Raw genomic sequence first — 17401 nt, forward strand, 5'->3', positions numbered from 1 at the left:
AAATAAATAAATAAATAAGATTTTTTTTTAAAACTCCAAAACCCCAGAATAAAGCAGAAAAACAAACACAAAATCAGATTATGGAAATAAAATAAACATTCTGTGAAAATAGTGAATTCTTTATGAAAAATTACAATAAAAAAATATTTTTTTCCCCTCAGAATAATTTTTTTTAGAAGTGGAAAAACTTGTCATCAGTCAATAAAGAAAAGAAAATAAACAAAACCCCCAGAACAAAACAGAAAAATAAACAAATAAATCTGATTATGGGACTGAATTATAATAAATAAATAATAATAAAAAATCTGTTAAAAATAGTCTGAATTCCTGAAGAGAAATTAAGATTAAAAATCAGTTTCCACCACAGAATATTATTATTATATTTAATATTTTATCAAAATCCTATAATCCTATAAACATCTTCCATTTACATCAAGGTCTGTCTATTAACTTCTTTTTTGTCTGACATCATGACCTCCAGCTGGGGTCAAAGGTCACACAGCTGATGTTGAGACTTTTAGAGAGATTTTTTAAAAATTTTTTTTTACACAAACTGGGTTTAAATCTCAGATAATAATCCCAAAATTAAAAAAGTGTGTGTTTGACTCACTCGAAGGTGAAGAAGAGGCCGCAGGTGAGCAGGATGAGCACCAGGGTCAGGTAAAACACCCCGGTCTGCCTCGCCATCATGATCCGGCCCCCGCAGTAGAACCGGTTCCTCCCCGGGAACACCTGCCACTTCCTGCGGGGGTTCCGGCTCCTCTGGGCCGGGCAGGACGGCTCCAGTGTCTCGGCGGTGGCCGGGCAGGAGCTGCTGCTGCTGCGGGTGCAGATCTGGTTATACTGACCCGGCTGCTGCTGCTGCTCCAGAACCGCATGATGCATCTGAGACATGTGTCCTCACAGGTGAGCAGACAGGTGAATAACCGCAGAGATTACAGGTAATATGGTGCGTTCAGGGTCCGCAAATCTTCAGATGAATCCTGCTGTTGTTCTGTAATTTTCTGTAAACAAACACCAACTCGTGGTCTGATGCACGCGCGCGAGGGTCCAAATCCCCCCCACCCCCCCAAAAAAATCCAATCGCGAGCCACCACAACACCCCCGCCTCGTGCCCAGCTGCGTCCCGATCACATAATCCGGCTTTTATATCCCGGGATAAAAGATCCGGTTCTGAACGGGAGACGGAGCCGGACGGTCCGGAGCGGGAGGAGGCAGCGGCTGGAGGTTCAGATGGTGTCTGTCGGTGAGGAGGAGGAGGCGGAGGAGGAGGAGGAGGAGGAGGAGGACGTGTGGAGCATCCTGATCCTCCGCAGAGCCGCTGGAGCTCCGCGTCCCGGACTGCACAGATCCTCTATTGACGCGATGAACCACACTGTAAAGAAAAAAAGAAACCGCAGTAACAAATGACAAAGTGCTTTGACGTCTTACAAAAAGCAGTGTGTAGTCGGGGTCACATTTCACATGTCTATGAGTTGTTAACAGCTCCACCAAATAGTGATTTTTCCCTCTAAACTTCTCACATGCTTTCATTTCAATAAATGTTCAAATGATCCAATATTTCAGCAAAAATCAAAGATTAGAGAAAAAGTCCAAAAACTGAAAACAGATTTGTGTATCAGAACTTTAATCATCTCACGACCCCTCAGATTTATATAGTGGCCCTTTTGGAGGGGCCCGACCCCTAGGTTGGGAACCACTGGACTAAACTAGCTAACTGTATATAAAGTAGTTGAAACTAGCTCCACCTCCAGCAGCTACAACAGTAACATGCTGCTCTAACACTGATGCTTCACTATTAATAATCTAATGATGTCATATATAATAATATATCAGTCAGAGGGACCAAACCACTACTTTTACTGCAATACTTTAACTACATCAAGCTCATAATACTTATGTACTTTTACTGTACATAAGTAGGATTTTTCATGCAGGACTTTTACTTGTAATGCAGTATTTTTAAATTGTTGTATTGATACTTTTACTAACTAAAGGATCTGAGTTCTTCCATCGCTAACCATCATTCACTCGGAGCCCAAAAGTGATGTTTAAAGTCTGACCAACAGTCTAAAAAACCACAAAGAAATTCAGTTTACAGAGAGAAAAGTGGCACATTTTTCCATTATGTTTTGCTTTTTAACTTGATAAATAACACAGAAATCTTGCCAATTGTTTACACAGCCAGCAAAGTAAAAAAGAGATAATAATGATGGAAAAGGTATTTATGGGCTGATGTCAGAGGTTATCACACCTACGCTTTTCATGTTACAATACAAAATTTATAAAATGTATGAACAAGCTACATTTTTCAATTTAAAAGTCATATCAATTATTAAAAATATATTCTTGCAAAAGCCATGCATATACCCACATTATGTGATCATATTCTATTTAATGTTTTACAATATTTCACTATTTTTTGAAATTGTTATTGTTATTTACACAATATAAAAATCATGCAGGTGATTGTTAATTTATTGTATTCTGATCAAACAGTTTTTTTCTGTCACTTATTGTTTATTTTTATGGTCAAACTTTTTTACTAATTGTTTATTTTCATTTGATTTTGATTTGTAAAGCACTTTGGGCTGCTTCTTTGCATGAAAGGTGCTATACAAATAAAGTTATTATTATAAATGTTTCTGTTTGTCATTTCATAAACACTAACACTAATTCTCTAATAATTCTTAAATCTGTCTGCTGTTGGAAACGGAGTGAGACCTCTTTGTTTCTTCCTCTTGTGAGCAAAGTTCTGTATTGTAGACGATCTTTGATTCAGGAGTCTGATTCTTTTAACAGAATCAGAGTTTCTTAAACAGAAACTCGATTTAAACCGTTAAAATAAAACACCTGCTGTATTTTCTTCTACATAAAGTAAGAAGAAATATATTTTTGTAAGTCAACACTTTCTACTCTCAGTTTACAAATTATTGTTGAGTAAAAACACGACGGTCTCACGTTCCTAGCGGGCTTGTTTCTCACCGGACATTTAATGCAGACGGACCCGAAGCAACATGACAGCCGTTAATGAAAACACAGCCCTTAATGTGGGAGATGGAGCAGAAAGTGACGACGAGGCCAAACTGCAGATGTTAAAAGGCAAGATAGTAAATTAACCGGTTAATTTGTCGTTAATATTGACGTCAGCAGTCGGCAGGTTCCGCCGTTTATTGTGATTTTACAGCGTTTTTCTCTCTGAGGTCACTGCAATGTCGACCTGTGTGTGTCCCCTCTTTGTCACAGCTAACTCCGCGTAAAAATCTGGCATTTTAATGTTTAGTTGGTTATTGAGAAACAAACATAACCTGTTAAAACATCAGAGGGTCGTTTCTGGATTTGTAGTTTCCTCCTGCACAGATTATCTTCTTCTTGTCTTGCAGAGAGAGACTGTGACGCCAAACTCCATTTAAATTATTTACTGTTTAAGGTTTCTGTACCTGTCAAAAATTACGCATGAGACATAAAATAATAGTAGACTTTATTTCTCAAACATTAAGTTCTTCTGTTCAATTCGGCTCAGTATAATCCATCAAGCAGTCCTCATTATAATACTGTTTCAGCTTCTATATCTATATTGTTTTCAATTCATCCAAGTCTTCTTCCGCCAAGATACACTGTGCTGGACAGAGCACTGGTTACCAGTTTTTTAAATTTTCTCAATGGAGGAGGTGTTGCTTGTTCAAATATGTGAATCCAGAATGAAAACGTGGCTGCAGACCAGTTTGGTATCATGTTTTGTGAAGTCAGGTGTCTTTAATTGGGATCTTTAATGGTCAAATATTGTAATGGAGTCTGACAGATTCACATCTTGTTAAGGTTGGTTTCATTTGATGATATGTTATTTCCTAACATAAGTTAGGTTGTAAATGGTTGTAGTTTCCTTCTGCACATTTATGTTCTTTATCCAGTCATGGAGAGAGACTGTGACGCCAGACTACATTCAACAACTGTACAGTTTAATATTTGTTTGGTTATGGACTGAACCACATGAGCCCTAAACTATGACTTTTGACTGTTTCCTGTCATATCATGTTCTCTGTTCAGGATTTCTGAAGTTCCCAGAAAAGAGTCAGATGAGTTTCCACAGATTTCCTATCACTGAAAGTGTCTCAAGTTCTCACCTGACTTCCTGTGTGCAGGTGCAGCGTTCCTGACCACGGTGGCGTCTGCAGGGATGATGGCAGGATTCGGTTCCACGTTAGCGCTGGCCAAGAAAAAAAGCCCAAACTGGTTTAATAAGGTAAAGTTCTTCCTGCAGGAGTGTCGAGAAAATCAAGTCTTCATCGCTTTTCATTCAGAATTTGCTCCATATTATAAGAGGATCCTTCCTGCTGTTGTGTTTTTACCACACAGATGACAAAATTAGCTTTTCTGATGACTGATGGACGAACGTTTTATCGTCAATGTTCCTCGATTACCTGAACTGTATCATTAAACATTAGAGTGCAAAACATTTATTGATAAAGTCAATGGACAGACGATTAATCGACAACTATTGATCTGTGAATTATCTCAGTTGTTTTCTGAGCAAAAATGACAAAACGTTTTCTGTCTCCAGTTTCTTCAGTTTGAGGATTTGCTGCTTTATAACAGGCATTTTATGATATTTTATGACTTTTTATAGATTAGAATAATCTGCAGATAATTGAAATAAGGCTACAACTAATGATTATTTTCATTATCGATATATCTGTTGATTATTTTGTCAATTAATCGATAAATCGTTTGGTTTATTAAATGTCAGAAAATAGTGAGAAATGACTTGAATTATTAATCAATTAACTACGAGCTGCAACGATTAGTTGATTAAATAATTAGTTGATCAGGAGAAAATGAATCAGCAGCTATTTTGATAATCGATCAATCATTTTATTCACTTTTCAAGCAAAAAAGCTAAAAATTCTTTGGTTTTGGCTCCTGAAATGTGAACATTTGCTGCTTTTCTTTGTGATTTCAGAAAAAACAAGGAATTTAAAGACGTCACATTGACCTGCAGATTAATCGATAATGAAAATTGGGCTGCAACTAATGATTAATTTCACTATTGATCCATCTGTCAATGATTTTGTCGATTAATTGTTTGGTTTAAATGTCTTCACGTTGCCTTTTCTGTCCGACCAAAAGTCTAAAACCTTCATATATTCAATTTACTGTCATTTATGTCAAAGAAAAGCAACAAAACTTCATAATAAAGCAGCTGGAAACGATGAATTCTGCATTTTTGCCAGAAAAAATAACTGAAACGATGAATTGATCATGGAAACAGTTGCCAGTTCTCTTTCTGTTGATTGACTAATCTATTAGTTGTTTCAGCTCTGAATGAAAATAATCTTTAGTTGCAGCTAATTAAAACTAAACTGATCAAACTAATCCTTTAATTGACTAATTCTCTCAGGCAGCACAAGCAGATAGTTGAAGTATCTACGGTTGTGTGCGAGAAGCGAACGACGGTTGTTTACATGGAGTTCAGCGAGTTATTGACGCCGCCGTGTGATTTAGTTTTTCTCATTTGCAGCGCCGTCGAATGATTGGAAACAACAACAAGCGTCCGCGATGACGTCTGCTTTAACCTCCTGACTCATCAGGTGCAGACGTGATGGAAAAAAAACGTCGCGACACATTCCTCCAGAGGTCGACCCGAAAATAGTCCGCAGAAGAAACTTTCCATGAAATTTCAGCATTTTCAATCCACGGCCTCAAACTGGGGGACTTGATCTCATCCTGTTAACTGGAACCGTGCGATTATTGGCTGCTCACAGGATCCCATTAAACATGACGCACACGGACACCAGCGGCCTGTTTGTGTCCGAGATAAACTTAGCGTCAGGGGACAACGGAGCGCTTGTTCCCAGAGTCTATTTCCGTCACAGACTGGTCTTTGTCGTCTACGTCGAAGCCCCTCAGCCCCCGGAGGACTGAGCTAAAATTTTAAAAATGTGAAATGTGATTAAACGTGGAGCCGCACGTGGTGTCGAAGTCGCTGCGTCGCTCCACTTCTGTCTCTGAAGCTTCTACTGGAGCTTCATGAAAACTGCTGATTTTAAACAGTTTTTATCTTTATGACAGTGTTTGAGTATATATTTATATATATTTATATATATATATTAATACTGTGTACTACAAAAGTATCTGGACACGAATCTTGAAATGAGTTTAATTACATTTACGTTTAAAATAGAAACTTTAAATGTAAAAGCAGGAAACAAAAGATGTAAAATGACGTTCAGACACAATCAATAAATTAAATAACAAAAAGTAAAGTCTTAGTTTTGCGATTCAATTTTAAAATGTAATTATTAATTTATCAATTAAAGACAGATTGAGGAAATATTTTAATTTTATATTTTTTATTATTTTACTTTTTCTGAGTTCAGTCATACTTAATTTAAATGCTATTTTAATGAATTAATTAATTGACACAATAGTCTATAATTATTCTAGTGACACACTTCAGCCTCCGTACGACTGACACGTTTCAGTTTAATAACCAGCGTTATTGATCAAGAGTAATAATTATTAGTGGATATTTGTCACTTTTATAATTAATATTTGAAAGGAATATTAAGTAAATATTTTTTTATATTTTTTATCATGGTGAAAATGTGCTTCCTCATTTTTATTTGTATTATGTTGTATTTTTAAATTTTAATATTTATATATATTTTATTTGTATCAGTTGCTCTGAGTTTGTTCTGTTATTTATTGTTCGATTAAGTCTCCTGTTAAGGTTAAAATGTATTTGATTAATCTTTATTATTATTATTATTATTATTATCATTATTATTATTATCTTTAAGAACCACTACCCTATCCTACATTAAAATAATTTATTACACTATTGCTCCATATTATGTCATAACACTTCCGTATCATTTGTTCTATATTTATTATATTTATATATTTATAGCTGTTTGTTCGTGTTAGATTTATATTTTTCTATATGAAAGAGTTAAAAATAAACACATATTTCTAATATACTTTATCTAGTATTTCACTTAAATCATAATATTTTATTTTTAAAACACTGTTTTCAGGATAATGCACATGGTTTTCTATATTTGATATATAGAAAATTTAAACTTTTAAACTGCAGATGAACTTTTTCTTCTTCTGCTTCTTTCTTGTTTTATTTTTTGTCTGCTGCTCTTTTCTTCAGATTTAGTTAGTTAAGAAAAGTCAAGTTGAAGCTAAAATAAAAACCTAAAATGAGGTCAACAGTAGAATAATTCTGCTACATACCAGGGTCAGGGTCAAAGGTCAGAGGTCACAGACAGACTCCGTATTCATGTGACTCAAAAAGCAGCAAAAAACTCCAGAAACTGATTTTTTTTTTTTCAGAAAACTGATGAAGTTTAATCACATTCAGCCTGATGAAGCTCAGAGTGTAAAACATGTTTCCTCCTCAGCTCTGTGGAATCTGACCTTTGACCTCTGAGACACTGAAAATGTCATATTAGTTAGTAAAGTTAATTATGTGTCTGTAAATTGTTGGTAGGAAGTAACTAAGTACATTTACTTAAGTACAATACTTAAACTACATCAAGCTGATAATACTTATGTACTTTTACATAAGTAGGATTTTTCATGCAGGACTTTTACTTGTAATGGAGTATTTTTACTTCGCTGTATTGGTACTTTTACTGAAGTAAAGGATCTGAGTACTTCTTCCATCACTGCTGTAAATATTCTGACCTCTTCTTCGTCCTGATGAGACTTTTTATTAAAAATGTAAGTACAGCACTACTGATGACATTCTTTGTTCTAGTGAAAGTGAGTTTTCAGAAATAATTTAAACGTCTGTTTCCTTCTCTGGTTCCTGATGTCGTCGTTTCCTCCGCAGGGCGTCATGGCGACGGCGGCGGTCCCAGAGAGCGGGGCGTCTCTGGCCCTCAGAGCTCTGGGTTGGGGCTCTCTGTACGCCTGGTGTGGAGTCGGTCTGCTCAGCTTCAGTGTGTGGAAAGCCCTGGGAGTTCACAGCGTACGTATCAGCAGACCCACAACTCACTGATGTGTTCTCGCAGTAATGAATTTGATGTGTTTGTTACTGTCAGACAGCAACTCGTTATGTAACACGTTAGTCTGCAGACGACCAGACGCTTCATGCTTCAGTCTTCAGACTGTGGAGGATTAAATGACCTCCAGCTGACAGTTTTATCTCTTCATGGTGCCAACAATAATTACTCCAAAAAACATCCCATAAATAAACCACTGCTAAAAAAAGAGATTTCAAGATTAAAGAGAAAATATTTTAATACTATTAAAATACTTTTAAATGCTAAAAAAAGGATGAAAAGCTGTAAAAATTCAAGACTGAATTTGAAAAATTTCAAGAAAAAGTGTAAAACTGCAAGAAAAGTAAATGTTTCAATAAAAAAGTCGAACAATTTCAATAATAATAATAAATAATAATATTTCCAGCATAGAGGTGAAATAGTTCAACATCCTAAAATTGAATTAAATATCAAGAATAAAGTAAAAATCTGTTTTTTTAAGTCAAAATATTTCAAGGATAAAATTGTAAAATTGTGAGAATACAGCTGAAATATTTAGAGATCAAAAGTCCTGAAATTTAAAGATGGTTTATAGAGAAAATATATATTTTTAAAGTCAGTATTTTGAGAAACATCGTAAATCAAGTTGAAATATTTCAAGAATACAGTCCTTCATTTTTAAGAATAACATGAATAAAGTACATTCAAGAAATGTTGTAATATTTAATATATTCATATATTCATATTTCAAGAATGAGAATTAAGTCAAAATATTTTGAGAAAGGTCATAAAATTTCATGAATAAAGTTGATATTCTTGATATTTCAAGAGGAAAAACTTCAAGAATGAAGTACAAACTTTTAAAGAAAAAAATAGTAAATTGTGAAAATACAATTAAAATATTTTGAGAAATGTAAAAATTTACGAATAAAGTTTAAATATTTCAAGAAAAAAAAGTTGGAATATTTCGAGAAATCCTAAAATTCCAAGAAAATAAATAAAATGAAAATATTTTGAAAAAAAAAGTCAAAATATTTTAAGAAAAGTTGTGAAAATTTCAGCTGTAAATCTCAAGAAGAATAAAGTGAAAATATTTAGATAAAAATGACGTCAGAAACAAGTTGAACTTAAAGGATCAGTTCACCACGTTCTCACATCTCTGCTGCTGAGATCTGAGAGATAAAATAGATTTTATGAAATTTAATTGTGTTTAACAGCCAAAACCAGAAGTGATGTCGTTTACTGAACGTATTTTTACCAATTAAAGACAAAAGTTTGTAGTTTTCTGACTGATCTTCATCTCTTCAGTTGTCAGAGTTCAGACAGAAGATGCAGTCCTTCTTCCCGTCCATCCCGAAGACCCCCGAGGCTGCTGGATCTGAACCTCTGGACTGGGACTCCGTCTTCAAGTCCAAGTGACGAACGGACGAATGAGACACAAAGACTGAAAACAGAATTTACAGCTGCAGCAGCTGTTCAGACTGTTTGTGTTGATTTCTGTGGAGGCTGCAGAAACTGGAGAATCCTCTGGACCAGTTTATCTTCACTTCTGGTTCCCAGTGTTTCTCCAGTTTATAAAGATGTTGTCTGACTGAGCTCTCGCGGCTCGGAGGTCGGTGTCTTTTGGTCGGTTTCAACAGATGAAGATTGAATTTCTGTGTTTGAACAGTTGGAAGTGAAATCAGCTGCGACTGTCGGACTGAAAGGACGAAACACGTCGCTTGAAGACTTGGTGGTGTGTTCGAGTAAAATCTGACAAATGAAGTTTCTCTGAAAACAAATCAGTGTTTTCATGACTGTCACGTTTGTGTATTTCCCATCTTCTCAGAGGACGGGTATCATTTCCTACATGTCGCCCGTCATTGAACGCACCACGAAGAAAATGCCAAACAACAATAATGTAATTTTGACAACAATAAAAGTGGATGTAATCGTCAGTAAGTTTCAGTTCTTTACAGACTGATTTTAATAGAAATAAACAAAAAGAAATCAATGTGATTGATGGTTTGGAAGCTGATCAGCTGGAATATCGTTACTGGTTCATGCTGTAAGTTAAAAGTCTATTGGGTGCTTGTAAAGCTAATGTTGGCATCTTAAAATGTTAATATGTAATAAATATAAAAACATTTCTTATTTTAATGACAAATGTGTTTATTTTGTGTCTCTGAATGTTTCACTTGTGAGCTGGTTTGTTTCTATTTGGAGTTTTTTTCTAAAATATCTGAAAATAAATCAAATTTAGCTTCACAATGTTCATTTTCTTAAAGCTGTGACATCACTGTAAAGCAAAGCCTGATCTGATTTATCAGCATATATGTCGCCTGATAAATGACAAGAAACAGTCAATAACAATAATAATAACAATAATAATAATAGTGATAACAGTGACTGCTCAGCACGTTTCTCTTGAAGCTCTGGATCAAAATGAAGCAGTTGAGTTGAAATCACTGTTGAGAAGCATTAGATACTCAAATTGGCGACATCTGCTGACCAACTGCTGTTATTACATTTGTATAGAAGGATTAAAGGACACATTCTTCCAGGTCTATAATTATATTCTTATTTATATTTCTACTGGAATATCTTTGCATGATTTACAGTTAAAAACTCCTTATTTGTCTCATATTGACTCTTTATGAAGCCCCTCAGAAGATCAAATAATTAAATGCTGCTTCTGCACCAACTCATCAGTAATAATAATACACTTTATTAAACATATTTCATATATCAGTCACATGATTTCCTACAAAACCGCTACTTTTACTGCAATACTTTACATTTTGCTGATAATACTTATGTACATTTACTTGTAATGGAGTATTGTTATATTGCTGTATTGGTACTTGTACTTAGACCTGAGTGCTTCTTCCACCATCAACTGTCTCCATACTGTAAAAAAAAACAAACCTGGAAACTTTTTTAAATTGTAGAAACCATCACATTAATTTTGTAAAAATGTTTCCAGAGCTGCAAAGTGAAACCTGCCTCACAGAAATAGTCTGGTTTATAAATATTTCAGCCTGCAGCAGTGTGAAATGCAGTTATTTCTGCTGCTGCTGCTGCGTTCAGTCTTCAGACGGACAGAACGAAGACGCCGTCACGACGAGTCTCACATCAAAGTGATGACCTTTCACACTGATAACAACACGACTCTAAATATAAAAATGTTGGTGTTTACATGTCGTGTCTGAACCGCCGGTGGAAGTATTCAGATCCTTTACTTCCCTAAAAGTACTAATACAACAATGTAAAAATGCTCCATTAGAAGTAAAAGTCCTGCATGAAAAATCCTACTACAGTAAAAGTACATAAGTATTATGAGCTTGATGTAGTTAAAGTATTGCAGTAAAAGTAGTGGTTTGGTCCCTCTGACTGATATATGTAGTATACATATGTAGTACATAGTATATGTACTATATATGTAGTGGAGTGGAAGTATAAAGTAGCATCAAATGGGAATACTCAAGTAAAGTACAAGTACGTCCAAATTGTACTTAAGTAGACTACTTGAGTAAATGTACTTAGTCACTGGTCTGGACTGGAAATATATTGTGAAGATTTTATCTCATTAACTCTTTAAACGAGCCACCGTTTGAACACATGAAGTTTTTATTCTTCTACATCCTGGTGTTTAGTTTATGTATAATTCAGGAATTGAGAATTAGCGTCACATTTATGAGTTTTGGTGCCAGAAAGGCATTCTGGGAAATGTAAGACATTTCCATTTGTTGAAAGTAGACTGATTTTACGAGGAGAGGAGCGAGTTGAAGATCACAGACTGATGATGAAACTGAAGATCTGTGGAGACAAACAGGAGCTGGAGGAGTAAAAAAATGATGAAAGCAAATATTTTCCTTTTTCATCATCGTTATTTTAAAGGATATAAAGTTTCAGGAGGGTTGAAGTTCATCACAGCAGCTGTATAAATATCCCCAGTGATCAAAACTCCAATAAAAACATTAGTGAGTTCATGTTAACTAGCTAATGTTAGCATGTTAATAAGCTAATGTTAGCATTTAACCATGATACTCATACAAAGCTAAGATGTGAGTGTTGCATTACAATAAACAGGCCCACTGTGACTATCTTAAAATAATAACTTTAGCATCCAATGCTAATATTGTAGCTAACTTTGTGTTTCTACTATAAAGTAAAGTGTTTTAATTTGAACCTCAGGTCAAAGCACAGCTGAGCCTCATTAGCCTGTTAGCCGGCTAACCTCTGTTGTGATTTAAACTGGAAGCAAATGTTAGCATCTTAATGTTCCAACATTAGCATTCAGCTCAAACAAAGCTGAACCAAAAGCACACACGAGCCTGACAAAGTCAAAATTAGTCTGATAGCTTAGAGCTGAGCCTGACAAGCTAAGCCTAAAATGTACTAAAGTGGCCACCGTACAGAGAGTTAAGTTTTATGACTACTGTGAGAGTAAAAAAAAAAAACATTATAAAGACTAAAACTGAAATATTTTGAGAGGAATGTCAGGAGAATAAAGTCATAATTTGGAGAAAAATGCCATAACATTAAGATTTTTTTAATATTACTAATTAAGTTGTAATATTTTGAGATTTTAATTGTAAACAGGTGAGTCTTTCAGCTTTTACGTTCCAAATGAGTTTTTCTCTTGACAAATCGTAACTTTATCAGAGAATTATGACTTTCTCCAGTAATTTTGTGTCATAAAACAGACATATTATGACTTTTCCTCATAAAATTACAACTTTGTCATATTGATTTTTTATTTGTAAGATTATAACTTTACTCTTAAAATAGTTTTGTGTAAAAATGTGACTTTTCACACGTAAAAGTGAATTTAGTCTTATATGACTTTTCACATGTAGATTTATGACTGAAATATGACTTGTGTACATTTATGTACTTTTTGAAGATGTTATTTCACTTTCTAAAAGTATAACTTTATTCCTCAAATATTATGACTATTTTTTAAAATTGCAGCTATTCTCAGAATATGACATTACTTTTAAAAGTATAACTTTATTCTTAAAATTTTATGGCTTTTCACATGTAGATTTATGACTATTTTTGAAATACAGACTTTTTATGTGTAAATTTATGTACTTTTTAAAAATGTTTATTTTACTTTTAATAGTATAACTTTATTCTTCAAATATGACTTTTTAAAAAATTATAACATTTCTCAATATGACATTACTTTTAAAAGTATAACTTTAACCTTAAAATATTGACTTTTTATATGTAAAATAATCTCAAGTATATTACAACTTTTTGGTAAAATTATAAATTGTATTATTTCATGTGTAATGAGGCCTCCACTGATGTGACTGGAGACTTTTAGTTCCAGGATTAAAGACAGAAATAAATCAAGACTTTCTGTATTTCAACTATAAAATAAATATTTTGTTCGACCCCGCTCACAAAACCAGCCAAGAGCTGCGTTCACAGTGCTCAACCAGAGTTCATGTACGTTTATTCTTTAACATGTTGTGGAACATTTGAAGATCTCAAGACGGTCAAATCAAACAGGAGACGTTCTGGATGTAGAGATTTTCTTTTTTTTTCTCTCTTTACATTTGTTATAACTGTTTTGAAGTTGTGTCAGTTAGCAATGAGTACAGTCCCGCACCCCGACCTCCTGTACATACAGTCCATCAAATCAGACCCACATCATCTGTCAAAAAAAAACATCCTGAAACTGAGATTTTTTTTTTTTTTACTTTAAATACAGAAAAAGAAAATGTCTCCACCTGCTGGGAAGAGAGAAACTGAATCTTCAGGTGAGCAGAGTTGTGATTATAAATGACAACCGTTAATTAATTATCCAGCTACCATCAGAGTCATGACACCACCTGCTGGAGCTCAAATGTACATCTTCTATTTACAGGAGGACAATGACAGTGGAGGGAAATTTAGATTTGATTGGTGGAGCAGACATAAAAAGTTCTTAAAAAACAGAAAAAAAAGTGACGCAGCCCCCTTTTCGCTGGATACTGCTGTGGTTCGGCAAAATACTGATGGTCAAACTGCAGATGGCCAAATAATTCACATTTAAATCCCCAAAACAAACCGAGAAGTCCTATTGCACCAGAACAAAGTACATGACTGAACATCAGTGTTTTCTCTGTCACACCACATGAGAAAAGAGAGGCCTATCTACAACATGTGTCACTATTTAAATAAATCTGACCACGCCCCCAAAATCTAACTAACCCCGCCCGCCCCCCCAAAAAAACAGCCCCGCAAACATAAAGAAACGACCACGTCTGTTTAAAAAACATCAAGGAGCCAGAACCCGAGCGTTCTCCACCGTCACACACTTTGGTTAAAACAAAACAAAAAAAAACAAACTGACAAAAGAATAGAAAATTAAAAATACAAGTATTAAATATTTTTGTATTAAAATTACTTAAAAATCCCAAATAAACATTTGCAGATGGAGCCGAGGAACTTTATATATTCTATATATATTCATTTGTATGTAAAAACCTTTGCGTTCTGTTCTTTAAATAAAAATATAATAGGAGCCAGTTCGTCACATGGGCAGAGCTGCTTCCAGCGTCACTGAGCATGCTCCGTGGCGGTGTTCGTGTCACGAGCGGCCGATCTTAAAGAGTACTTCACACATGATGGCCGCCACCGAGGAGCTGAGCGCGGCTGACAGCGAGATGTCCAGCAGCCGGCTCTCGTACAGAACAAACTCCGTCCGGTTCTCCTCCACCCTCGCCATGGCCAGCAGCGCCTTGGCAGCGTGGCACATCATGTTGATGCTGGGTGGCTCGTGTGGCGAAGCGGCGTGCAGTAGGCTGTGCGGGTTCTGCTGATACTGAGCCATGGCCACGCTGTCTTCCAGGAAGCCGATCAGAGTTCCCACGCTGCCCTTCAGCAGTGCGATGGTCCGCGCCGCCGTAGGGTCGCCCTGCGCCAGGTTGGACAGGACGGCCACCGCCATCTCACGACACACCTGGCTCTTCCTCTCGCCCACGAGGCGCACCAGCGTGGAGAAGAGCTTCTGCTGGCGGCTGAAGGGCGGGGTGGCGAGCAGCAGGTCCACGTTGCAGTCCTGGATGCTCAGCTTGCACAGACACTCCAGCACCAGTCTCTGCGGCGTGAGCGAGGAGAAGCCGCCCGCCGAGGAGAACGGGTCCTGGGCCTCGGCGGACGGGCACACCATCCAGTGCAGCAGCCCGTCCAGGATGGGCAGGCAGATGCTCTCGGGGTACTGCGACAGGTCCAGCTGGCCGGCGATGTTGGCGAGCGTCACCAGCGTGTTCTCCCTGAGCGCCACCAGGCAGTCCCACCACCACTCGTCCCGGCTGCACGCCAGCCCCTGCTCCTCCTCCCGCTGGTAGGTGGGCAGCGTCCGTTTCCTGCGGGGGTGGTGGTGGTGCAGCAGAACCAGCCGGCCCAGGATCAGCACCAGGCCGGGGTGCTGCGACATGTCGGCGTCGTTGCCGGGGACGAAGGAGAGGCCGCGCACGATGTTGGCGATGCAGACGCAGCGTTTGGCGAGCGAGTCCTGCCAGGACTCCGCGGTGGACAGCGGAGCCTCGTCCCAGCAGCGAGGCTCGTCCTCCAGCTGGCTGATGGGACTCTGAGACGCCGGTGACCTCTGACCTCTGCACTCTGAAAAACAAAGAACACATAGAAGAAAGTGAGAGAACTGATGATGTAATGTTTATAACCACAGAAGTGCTGCAGTTATCTAAAATTTAAAGTGAAGAATCAAAACTGGTTTCACATTTTTACCACCACTGGTTTCCAGTGACGATGCACCATTAAAGGGACAGTTCGCCTGTTTTGTTTCAAGGGTGATAAATTACTGATGTTGATGAACAGACTTCAGATTAAATCTCATTAAACAGTTAGGGCTCCACCTAGTGGTGCAACAACTGTACTACAACAAACGGTATATTTTCTAACACTGTGCCATCAATCAAATGATCAACAATAAATTAGTTATTAGTATTATTAGTTATCATATTTTTAATAATATCTCATTCCTGATTCGTCTATAAAAAACTGAACCAAAAATAAGTCAAACCTCATATCAGTGTTGTACAAAAACTTTGACTTAACACAAAAATAATAATGACCTAAATCAGAAAATATCTGATCAAGGCATCATTTGACATCATCCCCCTCTTTACCTTCTTGTGGCAGGTTCTTCTCCTCCCCTCCCTCCTCTGCTTCCTCCTGTCCAGCAGCTCCTCCCCCCATCTCCTGACCCCTCCCCTCTTCTCCTCCCCCCCTCCCCTCTCTCTCCAGCCGGCCTGGGGGGGCGGAGCCTCCTGCTCGGGGCTCCAGGTGTGTCTGGATGTGAGTGGTGGAGTCTCCTCCTCCGGCCTTCCAGTGCAGGAGGCCGCTGATGAAGCCGTTGGGGCGGCTGAGCTCGGCCCAGCGCTCCTCCACCTGCTGCCACTCCTCCCCCGTCTCCTCCACCCTGATTGGCAGCTTGTCGTGCTTGCTGGCCTGTTGGGGGCGGGGCTCCGCCGGCTCCTCCTTGACAACAGCGGCTGCGTCTTTCGTCTCCTCGGCGCTGTTGGCGGGTGCAGCGGGAAGGAGAAGCTCCTCCATCTCCTCCGCCGGCCTCCTCGCTATCCTCTTATCTTCCTGTGATTGGCTGTTAGACTTGGCCGGTGGCTCCTTGAGCGCCTCCTCCTCCAAGAGAGGGTCTGGGAGGGGTCCCAGCAGGGTCCGCTGACCCTCCGTTCCCACCTCGTACTCCCCTAGGATGCCGAAGATCTGGATGAGGCAGCGACGGTAAAACTCCACGATGAGCTCGAGGAAACCGGGCAGCTGCAGGAGGAGAGAACGAAAACATCTGAGACAAAGCGTCCTCACTGTGATCGACTGTTGTCTTTCATAATTAACACGGAAACAATTAAATATTATCACATAGAGAACATATTCAGTTTGATGTTTTGAACAGCGTCTTCAGTTTGCAGTAACTGTGTGTGTGTGTGTGTGTGTGTGTGTGTGTGTGTGTGTGTGTGTATTCGTCATGACTTATGGGAACATAAACCTGTTTACAGGACATTTTGGGGACTCGCCTTCCTTTTGAGGACAAAAATCAAGTCCTCATAACGTGAATCATTAAATTTTGGGTGAAGACTTGGTTTATGGTTATGGTGATGCTTTGGTTGTGTGTCATACCTGCGTGAGGCTGAAGGAGCCAACGGTGCTGTCGTCATACAGCAGGATGTTGATGGTGTCCAGAGCCCAGGTGCTCTCTGCTAATAGGCCGGATTTCAGTGACATCATCAGCCGCCAAGCCTCCGGGGTTCCTGATAGGACGAATTCAGAACTTCAGCTGACAGAAGGCAGTCATTAACATTATCTGACCTGTCATGTATGTTGGTGTGATCATGTATGTTGGTGTGATCATGTATGTTAGTGTGATCATGTATGTTAGTGTGATCATGTATGTT

General features: G+C 38.0%; 3 protein-coding genes across 5 annotated transcripts in view; 1 reads left to right on the plus strand and 2 right to left on the minus strand.

Annotated features, from left to right (window-relative positions):
• Positions 1–905, minus strand: part of LOC137169022 (palmitoyltransferase ZDHHC14-like) — a 28393-nt gene extending 27488 nt beyond the window's left edge. Inside the window, exon 1 of the mRNA XM_067571956.1 lies at positions 611–905. Coding sequence (XP_067428057.1) covers positions 611–894 — 284 coding nt within the window. The 5' untranslated portion in view covers positions 895–905. The remainder of the gene's footprint in view (positions 1–610) is intronic.
• A 2080-nt stretch (positions 906–2985) lies between these two features.
• tmem242 (transmembrane protein 242) lies at positions 2986–9758 on the plus strand. Its single transcript, XM_067571960.1, has 4 exons — positions 2986–3102; positions 4143–4243; positions 7844–7981; positions 9303–9758. The coding sequence occupies exons 1-4, from the start codon at positions 3018–3020 to the stop codon at positions 9411–9413; spliced, it is 435 nt and encodes a 144-aa protein (XP_067428061.1). The 5' UTR covers positions 2986–3017; the 3' UTR covers positions 9414–9758.
• A 3653-nt stretch (positions 9759–13411) lies between these two features.
• Positions 13412–17401, minus strand: part of arid1b (AT-rich interactive domain 1B) — a 53780-nt gene continuing 49790 nt past the window's right edge. For all 3 annotated transcript variants that reach the window (XM_067573145.1, XM_067573144.1, XM_067573143.1), the window contains 3 exons: positions 17127–17257; positions 16121–16769; positions 13412–15596 (listed from right to left, as the gene is read on the minus strand). In XM_067573145.1, the coding sequence (XP_067429246.1) occupies positions 14563–15596; positions 16121–16769; positions 17127–17257 (1814 nt within the window). In that variant the 3' untranslated portion in view covers positions 13412–14562. The remainder of the gene's footprint in view (positions 15597–16120; positions 16770–17126; positions 17258–17401) is intronic.

The sequence above is a fragment of the Thunnus thynnus genome, chromosome 18 (genome assembly GCF_963924715.1).
Source record: "Thunnus thynnus chromosome 18, fThuThy2.1, whole genome shotgun sequence".
Lineage (NCBI taxonomy): Eukaryota > Metazoa > Chordata > Actinopteri > Scombriformes > Scombridae > Thunnus > Thunnus thynnus.